Source organism: Oncorhynchus keta, chromosome 35, assembly GCF_023373465.1.
Source record: "Oncorhynchus keta strain PuntledgeMale-10-30-2019 chromosome 35, Oket_V2, whole genome shotgun sequence".
Classification (NCBI taxonomy): Eukaryota; Metazoa; Chordata; class Actinopteri; order Salmoniformes; family Salmonidae; genus Oncorhynchus; species Oncorhynchus keta.
This window is the reverse complement of record NC_068455.1, coordinates 69,784,655-69,811,320: the sequence shown is the minus strand read 5'-3', so window position 1 is coordinate 69,811,320 and position 26,666 is coordinate 69,784,655. Positions and strand designations below refer to the sequence as shown.

The following is a 26,666-nucleotide window of genomic DNA, read 5'->3' as shown; positions in this document are numbered from 1 at the left end:
TGTGATTTTTCTATTCATTGTTAATGTTTGTAGGCCTATGTAGCCAAATTGTATCTATTATCGTATGCTATGCATTCATGTTTTTGTATGTTCTTATATCTGAGAATATACCAATGATGTCAATCCACCAGGTCATGATTAGACACCTGTGTGCGTCCTTTGACACTTTATAAACTAGTGACCCGCCCTGTTTGTCATGATACCCTGATGACGACCGCTTGTCTGTTGAATAGTTGGTTATTAGGTTATTACATTATTGCATATGAGCTCCTAGAGTGTGCGGCTCTCCTTTTCTTTTTCAAAAACCCCAAACCCAGCAGCTTTCACGCTCAGTTTCCTGTGTGTATCAAGAATGGGCCACCACCCAAAGGACATCCATCCAACTTGACAACTGTGGGAAGCATTGGAGTCTAAATGGGCCAGCATCACTGTGGAACGCTTTCGACACCTTGTAGAGTCCATGCAACACATTGAGGCTGTTCTGAGGGCAAAAGGGGTGCAACTTAATATTAGTATTGTGTTCCTAAAGTTTGGTATACTCAGTGTATATTGCACAAATGAGAAGGGAATGCTCTCTCAATTCCTTGCATCCTCACCGCCTTCTCGAAACTCATTGGAAAAGAAGGTCAGAGGAGAGGAAGCTTGGACTTCCTCCTCCAATATGGTTGAGGAGGCGAGGAGATCCGATTCAAGGAATTGAGAGCATGGGTAAATACCTGAACAGGTTCTCATCTGCTTCTCCAGGTCATGGGGTAGTGCTGGTGGAGTGGAGGGGTGCGGTGAGGTGTTCCAGAGGGGGTGGGTTGAAGTGCAACTGGTGTCAGGAACCTGGCCCTTCATAAGGTGTTGCTTGGGCATAATGAGCAAAGTAAAGCCCCCAAGCCAAACCCGGATGAAGGGGGAACAGTTGTGCTCCGTCCTATGGCACTCCCAGCCGGTTGTGGCACAGCCCAGGAATGAACCCGGGGCTGTAGTAACACCTCTAGCACTGCACTGTGCCTTAGACCGCTGCGCCACTCGGGAGGTCCCCCAACTTATTTTCATTTACAGTGAAATGTAACTTAAGTTAACAATGACAACTTCATCATCATCATCTAATCTGTCCAGGTCATCCAGTTTACCTTGGAAACTTGGCACAGACTGATGCACAGAGACTAACTACACAGGGGGAAAACATCAACCTAAACCGGTTTGAATGTGGGTGGCTCAACTCAAATTTGACTATAAAAGGGACACATCATCCAGGGTCAGTCATTGCATTTCAAGAGCCAAGACAGGTAATAACTTAGCAACCTATGATTAGAAACCATTTCATGTATACAATACAAAGGTTGTACTTTCAGATGAACCTGATTTCAGATTAAAGTAATTGATTCTCTGAAGTGTAAATGTGATATAATGCATTTCTTTCCAGACTCGGCCGTGATTCCCACAAAAATATAGAACCTTCTTCAAACAGACAAAGGTAAGAGTAATGTCTATTTTCCATGGAATATTTTATCTTGGTAGGGAATATCAAATGTACTCATTGAAGTTAGTCAATCAATTCTGTGTGTTGTTGACTATGAACGATTGACTAACTTTACACTCAAGGGAATTGGCCTATATGGACAGGGCACAATTTCTAACCGAATCAATGTATTTATTTATTTGAGATGGACAATGCAAATCAATTAACTTTTCTGTAAATGTGTCAGATTTTGTCAGCTGGCTAGTTTTCAGCTGTAGTCCCTGGGGAGATATATATAAAACATTTAAAAAAGCTTCCTAAACATTTCACATAACAACCCCCCCATAGGTTCTCAAAGTAGGGTCTGTGGACAGTTAGCAAGAATATAAAATATTTAAAAAAATTGCTCTGCCCCATGACAAGATGTGTAGAATGGCAGGAAATTGGCTAGAAAACGGCAACATTTTCTCTCCAATGGTAAGACGCAAATGTTCCTTGCCTGGGCCCTAAGACATAGTTCGTCCGGCCATGCTCCGCAAAAGTCATATTAAAACTCCTTATTACAAAAGTTAAATTACACGTGAAAAAGAAATTACAAGAAAACCTAATAGAAAAAACAAACAAGCCAGAAAGTTAACAAGTATCTACAACCCTGCTGCAAATAACATTGGTCATTGTAAATATCCTGAATAATGGAAAGGAATATAGCGTTGCGTCTTGCAGAATAACCTATCGGACCGCTTATCTATGTGCTCAGTTGTAGACTCATGTCTAGCTGCATTTCTCCAGTCCCATCCCTCAGCAGTTTACCAACACAGCGGAAAGGTGAAAGCTTTGTTATTGTTCAAACTGCAGGTTGTCCCTTTAATTGTTCAATTCTTAATATATGATGTAACACAAACACAGCGATTACTGGAAGGAAATTCAAGTAGTGTCACACGATCCTTTACAAATCCGTCAAGACAGCGATCATGAGAAAGTGTTTAAAGTTTTAAATAAGCTTGTGAATTTTATTAAATGTATAACCCTCACATTTTTGTAAATATTTGAGTATATCTTTTCATGTGACAACACTGAAGAAATTACTCTGGTGAACTCCATGCCCAAGAGGGTTAAGGCAGTGCTGGAAAATGATGGTGGCCACAAAATATTGACACTTTGGGCCCAATTTGGACATTTTCACATAGGGGTGTACTCACTTTTGTTGCCAGTGGTTTAGACATTAATGGCTGTGTGTTGAGTTATTTTGAGGGGACAGCAAATTTACACTGTTATACAAGCTGTACACTCACTATTTTACATTGTAGCAAAGTGTAATTTCTTCAGTGTTGTCACATGAAAAGATATACTCAAATATTTACAAAAATGTGAGGGTGTACTCACTTTTGTGATATAATGTCCCCTGTTATATCTTAATGTAATAGCAATACAATGTTCAGATTATCATCAATGACTCATCAACAGCTCTAACAAGTTGTCCACCACAGGACATCCTGTATGCATAACCACGGTAACAATTGAAAAGGGAACACTTTTGGGATTATGGGGAAATTATCAGAACAAAGATGAGGACAACAGATCACCTGAATCCAAACTTTACACTTTTGACTTTGTGCAGTTTACATTTACGGGTTCATGGGGTTGGTTCCTGCATGTATCATCAAGTATCAATTTAGTTAAACATATTTCTCAGAAAGTGATTAGCTCAGTTGATAGAGTCACCGATTAGATTACTTCCCAATCTTAGTTTTAAGAAGAAGTATTCTTGAATTAAGGTCAGAACTCAGCTTCTGAATGTCATGGAGGCAAAACCAAAATATAGAGTGGTAAGTGCATCGAAGGATTGCCTCATCAATTTCATGTAAAAATGATACGCGTTAAAATCCCAGCTCTCATTTACAGCTTGTTTCTAGCTAAAGCGTTTCCCACGGGGGACCAGTATGAACATTTATGCAATCACTTCTGTAAGTCGCTCTGGATAAGAGCGTCTGCTAAATGACTAACATGTAAATGTAAAATGTAAAGACCTTTCAGAGTTATGCATCGTTATAGGTCGCTTTATATAAACGGGATCGATTTTTCCATTTCAAAATCTAACAAGCGGTATACTTTTGACCTTTTTCTTGAACAAGGGGTATGGCAAACTCCCTTAATGAATGTTTCAGAACACATTGCATCCTATTGATTTACAGAATTCCTCTCACTCAGACACCAAATGTGCAAAAGTAACCCAAATGGCTGGAAGAATAGGGGCATCTTCTTGTTGCTGGGGTGCTCCTGCATTAAACTTCTGACAATTATATCCCATTAATAATTGTAAAGCGGAGTCCCAGAACTTGTATACTATGTTACAGTTCATCCCCTGCCTTCCAATTGAGTGCTTATCAGTAACCAAATCTGCCATTTTGATCTCATTTGAGTGTAAAGGGTTAATTAGTAGTAGTACTCAATGTGTCAGCAACTGTATCAGTTATACTGTGCAGATGAAGGTCAAATGGAATATAAACAGTAGTTCTTTATACTGGTCATGTTTATGTATCTAAATCAGTTCAGATAGTACTTACAGATATGTACTATTAACCTGTTGGGCAATGTTCCTATTCTTTCCTACCATTTGCATTGAAAACTGAAGCCAAGCCAGCTAAGACCATGTTGAATATCTTGAATGAAAGCTCAACAGTTTTAATGAAACATCAAATACATTTCTAACAAACTCTTAATTTTCATTATAAATGTATATGATGTCAATCAGACATTTCAGCATAGATGAATGCAGTATTAAGTAATTACTAATGGGCACTTGAATAGCTGGATAGCGTAATAAAAAAATGCAATCCTTCTCTTCTCTACAGGATCTATCCGCATTCACTTTTATTACAACTCCCGAACCTACAAACTACACAACACTGGCATAGAAGAAAAACCGGTATCTACATTTCAAGCTGGGATAAACAAACATCCTCATGGCAACCGATAGAACACCTACCCTGCCTAATGCCTATGGTGGTAATATTCCATACCAATATGACTCCCTGTCCCTTTTGGATGTCTTGTGTGAGAATGAGTTTGAGTGGGACACAATCAACCAAACAGATGCAGCCATGGCACAGGTCAACTTTTACAAGGGAGCGCCACCTCAATGGCTGAACTTCTACATGGCTGAACGAGAAGCAGCTGTGGATTCAACCTTCATAAAGAGGGATGGATACAGTAAGTTAAAAGGGCTGATTCAAAGTAAGCGAAAAAGTCATCGCAGCATTGTCATTTTCAAGCTTTTGCACGAGCCAAGCAGTGGGGGGTCCACCCTAGCCATGCAGGTGCTCTGGGACCTGAGGAAAAAGCATAGGTGTGCAGTCTTAAAAGAATCAACAGGGGCAAACAGCACTGCTATCGCCGACCAAGTAATAAACCTTTTCAAGGCAGGAGAATCACAAAACACTGTGCTCCTCTTGCTTGAGGATGAGAACATGGCGGATTGCCTGATGAGAGAAATTGCAGAGAGAAAGATTACGTCGAAAGTTCCTGTACTCATCATGTTAAACTGTGTGCGTAAGTCTTTTATCGCGGAACATGACGATCCAACAACCAGAATTTCAGTGATCCTTAGAAGACAGCTCTCTGAAGAAGAGAAAGACAAATTCAGCAATAAGCTAGATGTGATCCGTAAGCGCTATGCAGACCAGCATACCAAGTTCCACGGTTTCAACATAATGTGTGGAAATTTCAGTGAAACATACATCCAGGATAGTGTTAAGGCTTGTGTTAATAAACATTTGTTGGAGCCCCAAAACCTGCTCCTTCCATTTTTGTCATTGTTAAATTTCTACGTCCCTGGATCCTATCTTCTAGAGTCTGAATGTGCGGAATTCCCTGATGCAAGGTTTCAAGACTTTGAAAGTAGAATGCACCCTTTCAATGACCTCATAGTCACTTTCTCCGGACAAGAGGAAGACAATAAACGTGTCCGGATGAAGCATCCAATGATAGCTGATCAGTGTGTCAAGTTACTGGCTATGTCCCGTGTGAAAAGGGGTGCCACAACAATTAACTTCTTGGAGTACTTTTGTAAGGCAGAGGTGCCACAACATTTAGTGCCCGTCATCAAAGACATGCTAACAAAGAGGGAAATCACAGAAGCAAAAGCACTAGTGGACGAACAGCAGAACGCAGAAGAGGAAACACAGGATTCCTTTTCGAAACTGATTCAAGATATAAAGAAGGATGAAGGATTAGTCATGTGTGAACACATTCTGAAAGAAGCAGTGGATAAGTTTGGGGCAAATCCTTTTTTCCCTCAAGCTCTAGCACGCCTCTACTACATTGAAATTCAAAACTACGAAAAAGCTGAATATTGTGCTTTAAAGGCTAAAAAGAGGGCTCCCAACAATTCCTTCATCGCAGATACTCTTGGGCAAGTTCACAAGGGCAATTTAAGAAAGAAAATAGGACACACACCGTGTCCACCTGCATGTGAGATTTTGGAAATAGCAGGAAAGGCTATAATCGCTTTCAAAGAAGAGGAGAAGGCTGCAGAAAAAGAAGTGGAACTAGAATCAAAGAGTTTCAATGACAGGGGAAGCTTTGGCTATCTACAAGTGGCTAACTATCTTTTTGATGCACTCACAACGTGTGATAATAGGTGGAAAGACATTCTCACAGGGAAAAAGCAAACTCCCTACATAGCTGATGATTTTCCCGGAGGAAAACTCAATGAGTATTTGCCTCTCATTGCACAACTCAAAGACGGAGTGAAGAAAAGGTATGAGTTCTTTGAAAAGTACCTGACTTACTCAAAGCCCAAAATAGGAAAACAGGAACCAGGGTACTTCTATGATGATGTTATCGGTTGCTACCAGAAATACACTGCAATGTGGCCAATCAGCTTTCCTGGACTGCTCTCATGTCTTGATCAAAAGGGAATTGATCCTAACCTGCAGTGGATGGAAAAGCACTACAGAACAATCAATGGTGAAAAAAGGTCAGATGCCCAAGCTACTCAAAACTACATTCTTGTCAACATCCTTCTGAGCCAAAGGGGAGTAAGACGTCAAACGAGAACCATGCCTCTACAAACCTTACAAGACATTCTAAAGAAATATGTCATTAAACAGATTGACCAACCCACTGAATTTCATCTCTTGGCTTTGATGTTGTTTTGGCCTGAGGGTGGGGCCACCCACAACTTTCCCTATGAACAAACCATTGATCTCCTGAGAGGGTCCTTTAAGAGGCACCTCAGTATGTACTTCCGCTCCAGGTACCTTGTTCCATTGTTCCTACTCGGAAAGGGTCAGGGTTTAAGCAGACTGGTCCACAAATCAAGAGTGGACATTATGATCATGAATAACCTTTCCCCAAAGCAGAAGAACAGAAAACTGGGTAAACTGTGGAGCAGTGGAAAGATATGGGAAATTGAAGCAATCAAGGATAGTCTACTTAGGATCAGTGGCGTGGTCGAACAGTATGAAATATTCCTGAACATTGCAGACAACAGAATCAAGATTTTCCCGGATCAATTGGCCAGCATTCGGAATCCTGGACCAGTTTCGTTCTACCTTGGCTTCAACATCGGAGGACCCGTGGCCTTCAACATCAAGTATGAGGCCAAGTGAAACAATAACATCTGAGAAAATCTCAAAGTCAGTCTTCCATGTTAGACATCCAAACAGTAGAGTCTAACCCACTGTATATTTCAGCATCAACAAAATGGTGTAGGGATCTTTCCTTATTATACCTAGTTTACTTATTATACCTTTAACAAGCATGTGGTAGCATGCTTGTATTGTGAGACCAAAGACAAAATAAATAAAGTGACATGTAAGGGGAAGTTGTGAACATGTTATTGTAATATCTTTGAAATGTTGACATGAATGTGTTTATACTGTATTATGTGATCTTGAAATGTGATAATTACAGCACATTAAAGCACTGCATTGTAAAAAAGAAAATGGCCAGAAGGTAGCCCAGCTATCTGAAGGGTGTTCAGATCCTGACAACAATTCCCTACTGTTGGGCCCTTGAGCAAGGCACTAACCCCACTACTTGCTTTCTATGTAGAAACACTGCACTGCAACTGTGTGTATGAGATGTGTCCTATCTGAGGGAGTTGAGCAATCAGAGGACAAATGTTCACTGTAACACGAACAATAACGTTGCATTGTATGTGTAATCAATCACAGCATAGACCCACCATTTAATTTAATGTGTAAAAGAACAATGTACGGTTTGATATGAAAAGCTGACGTGACACTCATATTACCAATAAAAGTAAAGTACTTCAATTAAATAAACCGGTTATTTTGCATACTTTACTCCTATATCTGATGTCAATGGTGCAACAAAACAACACAATTACAAGTCCATATACAGTGCAATGCAAAGTATTCAGACCACTTGGATTGACACATCTTAATATTTTATCAATGTATTTTGACAGATTGTTGACCAAAAAAAAAAAAAAATCTATTTTAAGTCCACTTTGTAACACAATGTGATGAAATCAAAGGGGTCTGAATACTTTTGCAAGGCACTGCATCAATGCATGAATCTGTGGGAGAAACAAAAATATAGCAAATGATAACTGAATAATTATGATCAAATGAAAGTAAAGACAGTCAGTGTCCAAACATCCTCCTGACAGAACAATTCAATATTACTCCAAGAACTTCCTCCCACCAAAGAGTGAACATGAACATGTATTTGGGTTCAATTACTTCAACAGAAAACATTGGCATCCGCAGATGGTGTTAGTGTATTTGTCTGAAAGATACATTTAGTATGCTAGCTAGTAACTACACTACAGTATAGTACCATATGATCTGCCTAGGTAGGGTCAGGAGTGCTTCAAACATGGTTTGACCAGAGTAGTATAATACAAAGTAGGATCAAAGCCAGCTAACTTTGATAAAACCAGAAATAATTATTTTATCATTCATAAAAGAACTTAGATATGCATTTTTGGTTGTCGAGTTAAGTAGACCATGCTCATCTTTCAATTTTTGGTTTTGTTATTTCAGAATATTTAGGCAAGTTAGCAGGTTTACTCCTTGAGCCTGCATTGTACTATAGCCCTCTGGACATATAGGGCCCAGAATGTTTTCCTGATCAGGAGAAACTGCCACAGTACCTAGGGGAATGTAAATGTCATACCCCGAGTACTCCGTAACAAAACCAATTGTAGGAGAAGGTCAAAGTGGAGGGACCTCTGGCTTTCTCATCCAATGGAATGAGAATCTCACATGGTGTTCTATAACATTATCAGTGTATGAGTACAACGAGGTGTGTTATCCATTGTTGTAAGGACCAGTGTTCATAGTTATAGGTCAGCCATCTTAGGAAGAGGCATGCAAAACACTAGTTTCTAATGGTGCGTTCAAGACAACTGGGAACAAGGTCAAATCATGACATCAGTGATCTTAAAGGTCGGTTCTAGAAAGAATACAGTGTTCCAGACTTGGAATACGGTAAAAAAAAAACTGACATGGAAAATTTGTTTTGATCACAATTTCCCAATTGTCTTGAACGCACTGATGTCTGACATTTCCGATCTCCCAATCGGCATAAGGCTTAGAGTATGCAACAGCCAGGCAGGAAAGACCTTTTCTCAACATCCTGGCTCATCATTCACTGTGTCAGCAAGTGGTTTTCCTGTATACAATATGAAACATCTAAATGGATCTAACATGTTTTGAAGAATGGATCTACAACATATTGAAGGACTTTACACATGGTCATAGCTTTACAGTTGAAGTCGGAAGTTTACATACACATAGGTTGGAATCATTAAAACTTGTTTTTAAACCACTCCACAAATTTCTTGTTAACAAACTAGCTTTGGCAAGCTAGTTAGGACATCTACTTTTGTGCAAGTAATTTTTCCAACAATTGTTTACAAACATAATTCACTGCATCACAATTCCAGTGGGTCAGAAGTTAACATACACTAAGCTGACTGCCTTTAAAAAGCTTGGAAAATTCAAGAAAATGACATTATGGCTTTAGAAGCTTCTGCTAGGCTAATTGACACCATTTGAGTCAATTGGAGGTGCACCTGTGGATGTATTTCAAGGCCTACCTTCAAACAACTCAGGGCCTCTTTGCTTGACATCATGGGAAATTCAAAAGAAAAATCGACCAAGACCTCAGGACATTTTTTTGTTTTAGATCTTCACAAGTCTGGTTCATTCTTGGGAGCAATTTCCAAACGCCTGACGGTACCACGTTTATCTGTACAAACAATAGTATGCAAGTATAAACACCATAGGACCACGCAGCCATCATACCGCTCAGGAAGGAGATGCTTTCTGTCTCCTAGAGATGAACGTGCTTTGATGAAAAAAGTGCAAATCAATCCCAGAACAACAGCAAAGGACCCTGTGAAGATGCTGGAGGAAACTGGTGCAAAAGCATCTATATTCACAGTAAAACGAGTCCTATATTGACATAACCTGAAAGGCCGTTCAGGAAGGAAAGTCACTGCTCCAAAACCACCACGTAAAAAAGCCAGACTACGGTTTGCAACTGCACATGGTGACAAAGATCGTACACTTTGGAGAAATGTCCTCTGGTCTGATGAAACAAAAATAGAACTGTTTGAACATAATGACCATTGTTATGTTTGGAGGAAAAGGGGAGGCCGGCAAGCCGAAGAGCACCATTCCAACCGTGAAGCACAGGGGGTGACAGCATCATGTTACTTCAATATATCCACACACATAATGTTCCTGCCTCATGATGTTATCTATTTTGTGAAGTGCACCAGTCCCTGCTGCTGCAAAGCACCCCCCTTTGCAGCAGCAGGGACTGGTGCACTTCACAAAATAGATAGCATCATGAGGCAGGAACATTATGTGGATATATATTGAAGCAACAGCAAGACAGTCAGGAAGTTAAAGCTCGGCTGTAAATGGGTCTTCCAAATGGACAGTGACACCAAGCATACTTCCAAAGTTGAGGCAAAATGGCTTAAGATAAAGTCAAGGTATTAGAGTGGCCATCACAAAGCCCTGACCTCAATCCTATAGAAAATGTGTGGGCAGAACTGAAAATGCATGTGTGAGCAAGGAGGCCTCCAAACCTGTCTCAGTTACACCAGCTCTTTCAAGAGGAATGGGCCAAAATCCACCCAACTTATTGTGGGAAGCTAGTGGAAGGCTACCCGAAACGTTTGACCCAAGTTAAACCATTTAAAAAGGCAATGCTACCAAATACTAATTGAGTGTATTTAAACTTCTGACCCACTGGGATTGTGATGAAATAAACAGCTGAAATAACACACTACTATTATTGACATTTCACATTCTTAAACTAAAGTGGTGATCCTAACTGACCTAAGACAGGGACTTTTTTTTACTAGGATTCAATCTCAGGAATTGTGAAAAACTGAGTTGAAATGTATTTGATTAAGGTGTATGTAAAATTCCGACTTCAACCGTAGTTGTAGATCTCTAGATAACACGAAGGCCGCCAACACTGCATCCCACTCAAATATTCTATCCAGAATCTTCTACTATTCAGTCTTTCACTGTATTGGGGTGGTCTTTCACCTCAATGTCTTTATGTCTGGATGTCATGTGTCAAGTTCTTCCGCCCCTTGTTCCCAGAGGGAGCAATATAAGACAAAAGTAGTGTACTACAAAAGGGAATAGGGTACCATTTTGGACTTGTTCTAACGGTTAAGACATCAGCCAGGGTGTGGGTGTGCGGTGGCCATGTGTGTCTTTAAGTTCTTTAGCACCCTGTATTTTTTCCTACAGAGGGTGCAGCCGAAGGGTTTCTCCCCTGTGTGAAACCTCATGTGGGTCGTCAGTTTCCCGTTGCACCGGAACTGCTTCCCGCAGTCTTTACAGTGGTACGGTTTCTCCCCTGTGTGGGCCCTCTGGTGGTGCTTCAGATTCTTCCGGAGCGAGAACGCCCGGTGACACTGGGAGCAGCAGTACGGTTTCTCTCCGGTGTGGATTAAACGGCGGTGCCACCTCAGCTTCCGTTTCCGGTAGAAGATCTTGCCACAGTCCCAGCAGATGCGCAGGCGACGGTGAAAGTGTCCCACCAGCCGCAAGTCCTCAAGCTTCACTGGGGAGAATGAGATAAAATAGGATAAAATAGGATAAAATAGGATTATGAATGCAAGACTCTAGTAATTTTCCACAACTCCCAGAAAAGTGGGAAACCTGGCAAATTTGGAAAAGTTACCAGACTTTTGCGCCCCTGGATAAGATAAGACAGGACAAACTATCCACTGGGGTAAAACTGGGGCGGCAGGTAGCTTTGTGGTTAGAGCGTAGGGCCAGTAAGGTTTGTTGATTCGAATCCCCAAGCTAACAAGGTAAAGCTGTCATTGTAAATAAGAATTTATTCCTAACTGACTTGCCTAGCTAAATAAAATAAAAACTATACATTGAACACAACACATACAGGTCCTTCACAAAGTATTTATATCCCATTTTGTTGCGTTTCAGTCTTCATTAGATTAAGTCAAAACTGTATCTCGGTCACTCAGGAACATTCACTGTGTTAATGGTAAGCAGCTCCAGTGAAGATTTGGCCTTGTGTTTAAGGTTATCGTGCTGAAAGATTAACTCATCTCCTGTTGTCTGGTGTAAAGCCAACAACCAGTTTTTCCCTCTAGTCTTTTGTCTGTGCTTAGCGCTATTACATTTATTTGTTTAACCCTTTCACACGTACCATCACACGGGTGTGACCGTTCTACAGTGGTCCCTGAAGCGTACGATCACACCCGTGTGTTTAGAACACTCATTTAGAATGCTCGTTTAGAACGGCAGTTTCGAATGACGCAACAATCAGCATTTGAGCTGGCCACACTTTTTTCAGAAACTATTTACACAAACACAGTCCGTACAAAGTTATGTCCAGAATGTCAGCAGTTTATTTTTGGATGCATTGTTCAGATATTCACAGAAGTAAATATAGCATAACAATCATCCTAACCGGGAAAATGTAGGCTACATTTGTCCTAGCGCTGAGGAAAGATTGACCCAACACAAGCAGTCATCATGAAACAAGCCCAAGTACTTAAATTACAAGCACACCCAAGTATTACTTTAGTGCCTTGTTGCAAACAGGATGAATCTTTTGAAATAGTTTTGTTCTGTACAGGCTTCCTTTTCACTCTGTCAAATAGATTAGTATTGTGTAGTAACTACAATGTTGATCCATCCTCAGTTCTCATATCCAAACTATTAAACTTGGTTTTAACAGCTCCTTGCAGAGTTCTGAGTTTCTCTTCAATTGTATTTATCCATTTCAATAAAATCATTTTCCAGCTGGTCAACAATGTTATTAAACCAATAGAACATGTTTAAGGTTTGCAGTTCTTGACACAAACCTGTGCACCTGGCACCTACTACCATACCCTGTTCAAACACACTGAAGCATTGTCCTGCCCATTCACCCTCTTAACGACACACATGCACAATACGTGTTAACTCATTATTTTAAAGTGTCTAGACCTCTCCTCCCCTTAATCTACACTGACTTGAAGTGGATTTAACAAATGACATCAATAAGGGATGATAGTATTCCCCTGGTTAGTCTGTCAAGGAAAGAGCAGTTGTTTAATGGTTTGTATGCTCCGTGCCATAAAAGTATTCACACCCATTGACTTATTCCACATTTTGTTGTTTTAAAGCATTAATTTGAAATCTATTAAATAGATTGACTTTATTTTTTAAAGTGAACTCCAAAAGACAAGCTGAAATATCTTGAGTCAAGTATTTAAGGGAATACTTTAGCTCCCCTAATTTCTACTGAATGTGTAAGCTGCTCACCTGTACATTCTGACTCCTTTTAGAAGCAAGAATTACTTTGTACCTCAAGCCAATCACAAGCACTATTGAGACATTGCAGACTCTTATAACCAGATGTTGGTAATCTCCTTAACATGTCCTTCCATAATTTACCTAAGGATGAACAATCTTTGCTTTACAATCTGATACCTCAAGTCCTTATTCGTCCTGCTGATAAGGGTGGGTCGGTTGTACTCATGGACTGGACATCTTATGTAAATTACTGTCAGACAACTGCTTGACAACACCTTTTACAAGAAACGCAGAAGTGACCCACTTCCCAATTTCAGAACATTATCTACCACAGTCCTAGATAGGCAAGTTCTGGTCAAATCACCAAAATAAGAACAACCTTTTGGCCATTCAACACCCTAAAATTGCCACTTTCTATACTTTGTCAAAATTACACAAGAATGTTACAAAAATCTCCAGGGCGCCCTATTGTACGGGCTTTGATGCAGTAACGGCTCCCTTATTGACTTTATTTATTAGACCACTCGCAGAACAGCTCCCTTCCTTTGTAAAGGACACTAGTAGTATCATCTATATTATTGAATCTCTTGATCCCCTCTATGATAACACTTTGTTAGTTACTTTTTGATGTGGGGTCGTTATACACTAATATTCCACACTCGGCGGTATTGAAGCGATGGAACATTTTCTTCTGCAACGTGACCCTAATGAAATACCTTCCAGTGAATGCACTGTAACATTGGCTGAAATAGTACACAAACATTTCTAAAGGATTTCTTTATTCAGACGAAGGGTACTGCTATGGGACCCCATATGGCTCCTAACTACACCAATTTGTATGTGGGTTACATGGAAACAGTCCATTTTCAATCCCTTCAAAAATATCAACGTACCAGTTTCCAAATAATAATGTTAGAAATTACAACACTTTTTGTTCTATGGAGGGGTGATGCAAAACAGATCCAGGCATTCCATGATTTTCTTTTGTTCTGATCACCTGATATTTACTATGCAATCTGACACACGTCAAATCAGTTTCCTTGATCTGCTGATTTTGTGTGATAATGTTCCATTCACTGATCTTTACAGGAAACCTACTGAACATAACAGTGTGTTGAGGGCTGATAGTTGTCACCCGCTTCCTTTGAAAAACTGTTCGACCTACAGCCAATTGTTGAATCAAAAGAATTTGCAATAGAACTGTCAGATTGCGACAGAAATATGGCTGAGATGCAAAGAACACTCAAGGAGAGAGAGTACAAAAAACGTTTGCTTAATACGGACATTGAGAAAATTTTAAACAAGGAGACATCTTTCAAGGATAGTATCGCAAAAATAAGCATTCTAACTACCTGCTACTCAAAGTGCTCTGAACAAATTAAGGGAATTGTTCAAACATTGGCACATTCTAAGATCCGATGACAGTATCCGTAATGTGTTTTTGGACCCTCCCTTGGTTGGAATCTCACAGGGCAGAAATCTCAGAGATCAGTTGGTAAACTCTGATTTACCACCTCAAAATATCCCTTCACAACATGTATTTGCACCTCTACCGGATGGAAACTAAAAGTGTAATAGCTGCACTCAATACAATGGCACTTGCAAATGTAGATCCTTCAAACACCCCCTAACAGGAAAAAATATCCCAAAGAAAGGTGTTATCATGCGCTCCACTAAGGCAGTTATTTTATCTTATAACTTGTCCTTGCGGTAAACAAATTGGGTTAAACACAGTGTGAAATAAAACTACAAATCTCCGAGCATCGTTATATGCAAAAACACAACTTACCCACTTTTCAATGTATTGTTAAAACGAGAGGCTGCCTGGATCTTTAATTTAAAGACTCTTGTCCCTTCAGTCTAAACATTGGCTTCAGATCAAAGTCATTCTTGTGATTTTTCTATTCATTGTTAATGTTTGTAGGCCTATGTAGCCAAATTGTATCTATTATCGTATGCTATGCATTCATGTTTTTGTATGTTCTTATATCTGAGAATATACCAATGATGTCAATCCACCAGGTCATGATTAGACACCTGTGTGCATCCTTTGACACTTTATAAACTAGTGACCCGCAGTGTTTGTCATGATACCCTGATGACGACCGCTTGTCTGTTGAATAGTTGGTTATTAGGTTATTACATTATTGCATATGAGCTCCTAGAGTGTGCGGCTCTCCTTTTCTTTTTCAAAAACCCCAAACCCAGCAGCTTTCACGCTCAGTTTCCTGTGTGTATCAAGAATGGGCCACCACCCAAAGGACATCCATCCAACTTGACAACTGTGGGAAGCATTGGAGTCTAAATGGGCCAGCATCACTGTGGAACGCTTTCGACACCTTGCAGAGTCCATGCAACACATTGAGGCTGTTCTGAGGGCAAAAGGGGGTGCAACTCAATATTAGTATTGTGTTCCTAATGTTTGGTATACTCAGTGTATATTGCACAAATGAGAAGGGAATGCTCTTTCTCAATTCCTTGCATCCTCACCGCCTTCTCGAAACTCATTGGAAAAGAAGGTCAGAGGAGAGGAAGCTTGGACTTCCTCCTCCAATATGGTTGAGGAGGCGAGGAGATCCGATTCAAGGAATTGAGAGCATGGGTAAATACCTGAACAGGTTCTCATCTGCTTCTCCAGGTCATGGGGTAGTGCTGGTGGAGTGGAGGGGTGCGGTGTTCTGGAGGGGGTGGGTTGAAGTGCAACTGGTGTCAGGAACCTGGCCCTTCATAAGGAGTTGCTAGGGCATAATGAGCAACCCAGCCAAACCCGGACGACGGGGGAACAGTTGTGCTCCGTCCTATGGCACTCCCAGCCACAGCCGGTTGTGGCACAGCCCAGGAATGAACCCGGGGCTGTAGTAACACCTCTAGCACTGCACTGTGCCTTAGACCGCTGCGCCACTCAGGAGGTCCCCCAACTTATTTTCATTTACAGTGAAATGTAACTTAAGTTAACAATGACAACTTCATCGTCATCTAATCTGTCCAGGTCATCCAGTTTACCTTGGAAACTTGGCACAGACTGATGCACAGAGACTAACTACACAGTGGAAAAACATCTACCTGAACCGGTTTGAATGTGGGTGGCTCAACTCAAATTTGACTATTAAAGGGACATCCCGTCACAACATGTATTTGCACCTCTACCAGATGGAAACTAAACGTGTAATAGCTGCACTCAATACAATGGCACTTGCAAATGTAGATCTCGCAAACACCCAAACAGGAAAATAGATCCCAATGAAAGGTGTTATGTGCTCCACTAAGGCAGTATTTTTGTACATAATGCTTCTGCAACCGTCTCTTATGGCAGAAAAGAGCTTCTGGTTATCAGGAGAGCGATCACTCACCTCGGATTAGACAAAGATTTTTTCTACAACAACCAAGACACACAGGACATTCTCCAAACACCCGGCAGGGTCAACATCCCCGTTATTTGCAAGAGGAAACGACGCAGGTACAGAGGACAAAGAGCCGGATGCCTCATCGGGACCCGCAGAAGGCGAGTGGGAAAGCTGCACCACATCAGTCACTGGCATTATCAATAAGCGCACCGAGGACGTCGTCCCCACAGTGACTGTACGTACATACCCCAACCAGAAGACATGGATTACAGGAAACACTCGGACTGAGCTAAAAGGGTAGAGCCACTGCTTTCAAGGTGCTGGACTCTAACCCGGAAGCTTACAAGAAATACTGCTATGCCTTGTGACAAACCGTCAAACAGGCAAAGCGTCAATACAGGGCTAAGATTGAATCATACTACACTGGCTCCGACACTCGTCTTGTGGCAGGGCTCACTAACTATTACAGAATACAAAAAGGGAAGCACAGCCACGAGCTGCCCAGTGACACAAGCCTAACAGACTAGCTAAATCACTCCTATGCTTAGCTAAATCACTTCCATGTTCGCGTCGAGGCAAGCAACACTGTGGCATGCATGAGAGCATCAGCGGTTACGGACGACTGATCTCGCGTCGGCTACGGAGAGCGTGAAAGACCTTTAAATAGGTCAACATACACAAGGCTGTGGGACCAGACGGATGACCAGGACGTGTGCTCCAGGCATGTGCTGACCAACCTGCAGGTGTCTTCACTGACATTTTCAACATGTCCCTGATTGAGTCTGTAATGCCAACATGTTTCAAGCACACCACCATAGTCCCTGTGCCCAAGAACAAAGGCAACCTGCCTAAATGACCAGACCCGTAGCACTCACGTCCTTAGCCATGAAGTGCTTTGAAAGGTTGGTAATGGCTTACATCAACACCATTATCCCAGAAAACCTAGACCAACTCCAATTTGCATACTGCCCCAACATATCCACAGATGATGCAATCTGTTGCACTCCACTGCCCTTTCCCACCTGGACAAAAGGGACACTTATGAGAGAATGCTATTCATTGACTCCAGCTCAGCGTTCAACACCATAGTACCCTCAAAGCTCATCGCTAAGGATCCTGGGACTAAACTTATCCCTCTGCAACTGGATCCTGGAGTTCCTGACGGGCCACCCACAGGTGGTGAGGGTAGGTAGCAACACATCTGCCATGCTGATCCTCAACACTGGAGCTCCCCAGGGACAGCCTATAGGGAAGGAGGCCAGAGACCTGGCCAGGTGGTGCCAGAATAACAACCTATCCCTCAATGTAACCAAGACTAAGGAGATTATTGTGGACTACAGGAAGAGGACAGAGCACACCCCCAGTCTCATCGACAGGGCTGTAGTGAAGCAGGTTGAGAGCTTCAAATACCTTGGTGTCCACATCAACAAACTAGAATGGGCCAAACACAACAAGACAGTCGTGAAGAGGGCAAAACAAAGAGTATTCCCCCTTAGGAAACTAAAAAGATTTTGCATGGGTCCTGAGATCCTCAAAAGGTTCAACAGCTGCACCATCGAGAGCAACCTGACCGGTTGCGTTACTGCAATTGCTCAGCCTTCCGACCGCTAGGCACTACAGAGGGTAGTGCGTACGGCCCAGTCTAAGCTGCCTGCCATAAAGGACCTCTACACCTGGAGGAAGTCCCTAAAAATTGTCAAAGACCCCAGCCATAGACTGTTCTCTCTACTACCGCATGGCAAGCAGTACCGGAGTGCCAAGCCTAGGGAAAAAAAGTATTCTCAACAGTTTTTACCCACAAGCAATAAGACTCCTGAACAGGTAATCAAATGGCTACCCGGACTATTTGCATTGTGTGCACCCCCCCCAAACCCATATTTTACACTGCTGCCACTCTGTTTATCTTATATGCATAATCACTTTAACTACACACTACCTCAATTGGCCCGACTAACCAGTGCTCCCGCACATTGGCTAACCGTGCTCCCGCACATTGGCTAACCGTGCTCCCGCACATTGGCTAACCGTGCTCCCGCACATTGGCTAACCGTGCTCCCGCACATTGGCTAACCGTGCTCCCGCACATTGGCTAACCGTGCTCCCGCACATTGGCTAACCGTGCTCCCGCACATTGGCTAACCGTGCTCCCGCACATTGGCTAACCGTGCTCCCGCACATTGGCTAACCGTGCTATCTGCCTTGTGTCCCGCCAACCTCCAATCCCTTTTACACTACTGCTACTCTGTTCATCATATATGCATAGTCACTTTAACCACATCTACATACTACCTCAGCCTGACTACCTATTGTTCACCAAATACCTTTTTTGCACTATTAGTTAGAGCCTGAAAGTAAGCATTTCACTGTAAGGACTTGTATTCGGTGCACGTGACAAATAAACTTTGATTGGATTATTTTATCTTTTGACTTGTCCTTGTGGTAAAAATGTTGGGGAAACAAAGTGCAAAATCAAAGTACGAATCTCAGAGCATCATAAGTTGCAAAAACACGACGTACCCACTTTTCAGAAGTGAATCACATTAGACTTCGTCACCACGTTATAACGGCATTGAATTAGTCAACCTCCCTAGGAGAGGGAGTGACCTCAACAATTTGTTAAAACAAGAGGCTGCCTAGATCTTTAATTTAAAGACGCTTGCTCCCTTCAAGGTCCACGTTGAGACCGATCTGAAGCCATTCTTGTGATTTTTCTATTCATTGTTAGTATTTGTAGGCCTATGTAGCCAAATTGTATCTATGATCGTATGCCATGCATTCATGTTTTTGTATGTTCTTATATCTGAGAATTAACCAATAATGTCCACCCGGCAATGATTACAGAAACCTCGGTGTGTCCTTTGACACTTCAAACTAGTGACCCACAGCGTTTGGCATGATACCCTGATGAAGACAGCTTCTGTTGAAACGTTGGTTATTACATTATTGCATCTAGGCTCCTAGAGTGTACAGCTCTGTTTCTTTTTCAAAAAATGCAAACACAGTAACGTTCATGCTCAGTTTCCTGTGTGTATCAAGAATGGTCCACCATCCAGACAACTGGGAAACAAGAATCAACATCCCTGTGGAACGCTTTCGACACCTTGTAGAGTCCATGCCCCAACACATTGAGGCTGTTCTGAGGGCAAAAGGGGGTGCAAATCAATATTAGGATTGTGTTCCTAACGTTTGGTATACTCAGTGTATATTGCACAAATGAGAAGGGAGTGTTCTTTCTCAATTCCTTGCATCCTCACCGCCTTCTCAAAACGCATTGAAAAGGTCAGAGGAGGCTTGGACTTCCTCATCCAATAAGGTTGAGGAGGCGAGGAGATCCGATTCAAGGAATTGAGAGTTACAGCATGGGTAAATACCTGAACAGGTTCTCATCTGCTTCTCCAGCTCATGGGGTAGTGGTGGTGGAGTGGAGGGGGTGAGGGGAGAGTGGTGAGGTGATATGGAGGAGGTGGCTTGAAGTGCTGTGGAAGTGGTGTCACAGCCTTTTCTGCTTCTGGTCCCGCTCAACACTGGTCCCCCTCGGTCTCGCTGCTCTTCCTTTGCTGCTGGGTTTAGTATAATGCTTGATTGTGTGGCCTCATGTACATTGGGCTTTACTTGGGTGAGAATGGGCTCTTGTAGCGTGCTTCGTTGTGTTGTTGCTGTAATGTCATTGTACCGTTGTGTACTTGGTTGTGCAGTATGCCGGACCAGCTCAATCTCCTCCTTGACTTCCGGTTGTCCCAAGCTTCCTAGTGGCTCTTCTTTGAGAGCAGCACCACTGATGTCATAGTCAGTGAGTGCTTCCAGGTGTCCCACAGGTGTTCTAAGCATGGGTTCTGTATTTATAATCCTAAGGGTGTTGGCTGGCTGTTGTTCCGAATCCACCGGCGTGCTGATGGCAATGGGAACAGGCTCCAGTTTCCCACTTTCTAATTCCCCTTTTTTTACTGGGCTGACCGAGATAGGAAGAGGAAATAGAAGCCATTTCAGGGGCACTGGATGTGGGGCCTGGGAAGAACCCACCTGCACCTCCTGTTCAGTCAGTCTGTCTGTCGGGGAGTTAAACAACACGGTGTCATTTGAACACAGTGACGGGGTGGTGGTGGCGGTGGCACTGTCTTCAGTGTGTATGCAGTGGGGGTCCGAGACCTCTGAGGATGTCGATGGTTCAAACGTCAATTCAGAGACAAGACATTCATATTCTTGACTCTCTGGAACAAACAAAGAAACATACTGTTGGCCTCGTAACATTCATCTTTTTCATATCAGTGAGAAACAAAGCACAAATATTGCCCTCCAAATGCACTTAATACAGAAACCTATACAGTGCATTCAGAAAGTATTCAGATGACTTTTCCCACATTTTGTTACGTTACAGCCTTATTTCAAGATTAATTACATTTACTAAAATATATATATATATAAAATTTAAAAAAGATTACATTTACAAAAGTATGACGCTACAAGCTTGGCACACCTGCATTTAGGAAGTTTCTCCCATTCTTCTCTGCAGGTCTCTCAAGCTCTGACAGGTTGGACGAGGTGAGTTGCAGTACATGTTCAATTGGGTTTGAGTCTGGGCTCTGGCTGTGCCCCTCAAGGATATTCAGAGACATGCCCCGAAGCCACTCCTGCTTTGTCTTGGCTGTGTGGTTAGGGTCATTGTCCTGTTGGTAGGTGAACTTTTGCCCCAGTCTGCTCTGGAGCAGATTCATCAAGGATCTCTGTACTTTGCTCCGTTCATCTTTCCCTAGATCCTGGCTGGTCTCCCAGTCTCTGTCACTTAAAAAATAAATAAAAGGGCATGCTGCTGCCACCACCAAAGCTTTACCGTAGGGATGGTGCGAGGGTTCCTCCAGACGTACTGCTTGTCATTCAGGAAAAATAATTCAATCTTGGCTTCATCAGACCTGAGAATCTTGTTTCTCATGGTCTGACAGTCCTGTAACTCCAAGCAGGCTGTCATATGCATTTTACTGAGGAGTGGCTTCATTACATTTACATTTACATTTAAGTCATTTAGCAGACGCTCTTATCCAGAGCGACTTACAAATTGGATCAGTCTGGCCACTATCATAAAGGACTGATTGGTGGAGTGGTGCAGAGGTTGTTGTCCTTCTGGAAGATTCTCCCAGAACTCTGGAGATTTGTCAGAGTGACCATCAGGTTCTTGGTCACCTTCCTGGCCAAGGCCCTTCTCCCCCCCCGATTGGCCAGCTCGAGGAATAGTCTTGGTGGTTCCAAACTTCTTCCATTTAAAAATGGTGGGGGCCACTGCGTTCTTGGGCACCCTTCCCCAGATCTGTGCCTCGACACAATCCTGTCTCAGACGATTCCTTCGTCCCCATGGCTTGGTTTTTGCTCTGACATGCAATGTCAACTGTGGGACCTTATATAGACAGGTGTGCCTTTCCAAATCATGTCCAGTCAATTGAATTTACCACAGGTGGACTGCGATCGAGTTGTAGAAACAGCTCGAGGATGATGAATGGAAACAGGATGCACTGGAGCGCAATTTCAAGTCTCATAGCAAAGGATCAGGATACTTATGTAAATAAGGTTTTTCATTTATGAGAAATAGATTGAGGAAAAATATTAATTTAATACATTTTAGAAAAAGGCTGTAACATAACAAAATGTGAGGAAAGTCAAGGGGTCTGAATTCTTTCCGAATGCACTGTAGATGATTGTTGTTTCACACTGACTGCACTATGAATGTCCCAATGGCAAACATGCATAAAGATGGAAGAATTCAGATATGTCGTCATCGTTTTAGCACTATCCACCGAGTTGGTAAACTACGTTGCGTGACATGGTTCAATAAATATCTAAATAATCTACCTTTTGCAGCAATTTGGGAAAAACCTCAAGATATAATTAGAATTGGGATCATGTATACGGTGCTAATGAACATACAAATAAATTATAAGGAGTGTGATGTACACTACGGCAAACTTAGCCAAACGAGTCATTTGTGGTAAGTGCATGAGGGCCATCATCTTTATGCATCTCTACTACTGGGACAATAAAGGCATGACTTAAATTCTATTTCCATCCACTACTCTGTCATTTCAATAACTCAAATCCAACGCATTTTATAAAGCCCTTTTACATCAGAAGTTGTCACAAAGTGCTTTATGGTTACCCAGCCTAAATCCCCAAATAGCAAGCAATCCACTTGTCTGGTCCACTTACTTTGCATGCTTTTCCCAATACTGTCACCCTCCTCGAAGACACCAACCTTCACCACCTCCCAGTCCATGTCCAATCTCTACAGGCATAACAATGAATATACTGTATACTTACATTAGCATTTAGATACTGCTACAGAAGGAAACTACTGACACTAAACATTATAGGGGCCATTAAGTCAAATGGTCCACTAAAAGAGAGGCTGTGTTTCACACACAATCCAGAGCATTCTAACCACAGAACTAGGATGTGCAGAACGGGATTCCCCATTCAGGTCACTGATGCTGTTCCGTTTCATTCATTCCAGCTTTTATTTTAACCATCTCACCTCATATTTAAGATTAACGTGCATGTCTTCACCATCATCACGTCTTGGCATAGCAACAGAGCCACTGGGGGCCTCACCACTATCATGTCGAGTTGCTAGGGTCAACACAACAGAAGACGAACCACACACAGAGAGAAAACCATTTAAAAAAAAAACAATAATAAACATACTTTTCTGTTAAAGAAAGGTCCAGTAAGCTAAATTACATTGAAAAGACACTTAAAAACATGTTCCCCGGACATTAACGTTAAGTTAAATTTAGGTTCAGAGTGGCATTTTCCAGGATGTTGCAATCAGGCTCATTTTTGGTTCTTAACCTCTTCGAGATAGGGGCGCTCTTAATTTTTGGATAAAAAACGTTCCCGTTTTAAACAAGATATTTTGTCACGAAAAGATGCTCGACTATGCATGGAATTGACAAAAGTCTGACGTTTCCAAAACTGCAAAGATATTATCTGTGAGTGCCCCAGAACAAATGCTACAGGCGAAACCAAGATGAAGTTTCATACAGGAAATGCCCCAGATTCTGAAGGCACTGTGTTCCAATGTCTCCTTATATGGCTGTGAATGCGCCAGGAATGAGCCTGCACTTTGTCGTTTCCCCCCATTGTCTGCAGCATTGTGACATGTTTGTAGGCATATCATTGGAAGATTGACCATAAGAGACTACATTTACCTGGTGTCACGCCCGGTGTCCTGTGTCGAAATTATTGCGTAATCTGTAGGTCCACGCGCGTTCCATTTCTTCAGAAGAGAAAGTCAACTGCCACAATGTGAAATATGTGAAAAACACCTTGAGGATTGATTCTAAACATCGGTTTGCCATGTTTGTCGATATTATGGAGTTAACTTGGAAAAAAAGTTCGCGTTTTAATGACTTTTTACCCCCTTACCCAAACGTGATGAACAAAACAGAGCGATTAGTCGACAAATAATATTTTTTTGTAAAAACGGAACATTTGCTATCTAACAAAGTCTCCTCATTGAAAACATCTGAAGTTCTTCAAAGGTAAATGATTTTATTTGAATTATTTTCTGGTTTTTGTGGAAAATGTTGCATGCTGAAATAGAGGCATAATCCTATGCTAGGCTAATACTAATACTGTTACACAAATGCTTGTTTAGCTATAGTTCAAAAGCATATTTTGAAAATCTGAGATGACAGTGTTGTTAACAAAAGGCTAAGCTTGAGAGCAAATAGATTAATTTCATTTCATTTGCGATTTTCATTAATAGTTAACGTTGCGTTATGGTAATGAGCTTGAGGCTGTAGTCACGATACCGGATCCGGGATGGCTCGACGCAAGAAGTTAATGGTTCTTAATGAAAGTCAGTCAAAGTGTTACTTGAAATTGCATCTTATGAACGCCCATCTATGCGTTAAGCCCAGTGTGGCCAAATCCCCAGTAAGGACTAGAGGTCGACCGATTATGATTTTTTCAACGCCGATACAGATTATTGGAGGACCAAAAAAAGCAGATACCGATTAAATCAGACGATTTTTATCAATAAAATCAATGTAGCCTCAAGTAAATAATTAAACATGTTCAACTTGGTTTAAATAATGCAAAAACAAAGTGTTGGAGAAGGAAGTAAAAGTGCAATATGTGCTATGTAAGAAAGCTAACATTTCAGTTCCTTGCTCAACATATGAAAGCGGGTGGTTCCTTTTAACATGAGTCTTCAATATTCCCAGGTAAGAAGTTTTAGATTATTATTATAGGACTATTTCCCCATATACCATTTGTATTTAATTAACCTTTGACTACTGGCACTTTAGTATTGATTTAATATAGCTTCCGTCTCGAAGCAGCGTTACCCATGCAGAGCAAGGGAAACAACCACTGCAAGGCTCAGAGCGAGTGACGTTTGCCTCATCTCGGGAGTTGATAGGCTGGAAGTCATAAACAGCGCAATGCTTGACGCACAACGAAGAGCTGCTGGCAAAACGCACAAGAGTGCTGTTTGAATGAATGTTTACGAGCCTGCTTCTATCTACCACCGCTCAGTCAGATACTTGTATGCTTAGTCATATTTTATGCAACGCAGGACACGCTAGATAATATCTAGTAATATCAACCATGTAAAGTTAACTAGTGATTATGATTCATTGTTTTTTTAAAGATACGTTTAATGCTAGCTAGCAACCTACCTTGTCTTACTGCATTCGCGTAACAGGCAGACTCCCTGTGGAGTGCAACGAGAGAGCCAGGTCGTTATTGCCTTGGACTAGTTAACTGTAAGGTTGCAAGATTGTGTCCCCCGAGCTGACAAGGTGAAAATCTGTCTTTCTGCTCCTGAACGAGGCAGTTAACCCACCGTTCCTAGGCAGTCACTGAAAATAAGAATGTGTTCTTAACTGACGTGCAGTTAAATAAAGGTATATTTAAAAAAAACAATTCCAACCCTCCGTTATCTGGGCTCGGGACCGGCAAAAATGACCCAAAAGAGACACTGTCAGAGTTACTTCGTTTTTTATTTTATTTGATTTTAACCTTATGGTCCACTTAGGAGCCTACAACAGGTCACAATAAAACATGATTTTTTTTGTTGCATAGAATCTACATTAACAATCTAAATGGACTAAAAAGAGAAAATACAAAAAAAGTCGAAGGCAATGTGAGAAAATTATGGTAACTTGTCTGGCCCTAATTCAGGATAAAAACCATTCTCTTTTTTTAAATGTAAAAAAAGAGAATGTAAACGCCGCTTCCGTTATATTATATATATATTATATTAAACCAGGGCGGGATAAGCCAGGGGCGGCTTCCCGCATGCGCAATTCATTTGCAGTCTGGACGTGGAGTAGTGAATATCTCCTGTTCTGACTACAGCTGGGAGGGACTGCTTCGCGAGGACTGGGCCGCCTGTGAGTGCTTTGGGACGGGGGTGGGACCCACAACAGCTGCTCGTTGAGAAGAGTAAGAACGATACGTGCTTTCACGTCAGAGTCTCAAAGTCTCCAATAACACCAGAAATAATCCCTAGATTTGTCGCTAGTCGCTTTAAAAAAAAAAATCGTTAGAGGGGTCTGAATACTCGCTAAATATAGCAACAAAGTCGCTAAATTGGCAACACCGGTTAAGCCTACCGTTTGGAACCCACACAAAAATACGTGTGCACGTGCAGCCTTATTCTACAGCCCATTAATTTAACCAACGCTGAGACTTCCTGGCAATGTTACATTAGGCCTACTTTAAAATAACGTATGTTAAAGTTACTCACCACGTGGTGTCACTTCAGTGGTTTCCCGTGTGTATGTGCATATTGCCATCTCCAATGCATTCTTCAGTCTGCATGCCTGCACCGCCTCTATGGTGTGGTCTCCGGCGCAAAGAGCAACGGGTAATACTGTATTCTGGATATTAGCATTACCCGAAGTGCCTTGGAAAACATGCGTTATCTCCGATACGGCGACATTTAACAGAATATCCAAAACCATTTTAACCTGTGTTTTAAAAATGTTCACGAAGTCTTCGCGTTCCTCCATAACTGACCAGCTAGTGGAGTTCGGATTACAAATGGGAAGAAATTCTGCGCGCGCATTTCTTTGATTTTGTCCCAGGTGTCACGTGCCC

The 26,666-nt window shown here is 41.8% G+C and overlaps 1 protein-coding gene across 4 annotated transcripts; it reads right to left on the bottom strand.

The window, feature by feature from the left end:
- Positions 1-10,255: 10,255 nt before the first annotated feature.
- LOC118368926 (zinc finger and SCAN domain-containing protein 21-like) lies at positions 10,256-26,578 on the bottom strand. Of its 4 annotated transcripts, XM_052497492.1 has the most exons (6): positions 26,314-26,457; positions 23,765-23,851; positions 23,089-23,183; positions 22,764-22,839; positions 19,943-20,779; positions 10,256-11,521 (listed from the first exon to the last, which is right to left on the bottom strand). In XM_052497492.1, exons 3-6 carry the CDS (start codon positions 23,137-23,139, stop codon positions 11,133-11,135), a joined length of 1,353 nt encoding a protein of 450 aa, XP_052353452.1. In that variant the 5' UTR covers positions 23,140-23,183; positions 23,765-23,851; positions 26,314-26,457; the 3' UTR covers positions 10,256-11,132. The 4 variants fall into 4 exon arrangements, with proteins under 4 accessions (XP_052353452.1, XP_035609309.1, XP_035609311.1 ...); XM_035753416.2 differs by lacking the exon at positions 23,765-23,851 and having other exon boundaries at positions 26,314-26,578; XM_035753418.2 differs by lacking the exons at positions 10,256-11,521; positions 23,765-23,851 and adding an exon at positions 18,449-19,707 and having other exon boundaries at positions 26,314-26,578.
- Between the last annotated feature and the right edge of the window lie 88 nt (positions 26,579-26,666).

Coding starts and splice junctions, on each gene's coding strand:
- LOC118368926 (XM_035753416.2), bottom strand. CDS start 26,578: ATGGAGGAACGCGAAGACTTCGTGAACATTTTTAAAACACAGGTTAAA. Junction 20,780..22,763: donor TATTGGGAAAAGCATGCAAA/GTAAGTGGACCA, acceptor TGTTTGTTCCAG/AGAGTCAAGAATATGAATGT. Junction 11,522..19,942: donor GCAGATGAGAACCTGTTCAG/GTATTTACCCAT, acceptor CATTCTCCCCAG/TGAAGCTTGAGGACTTGCGG.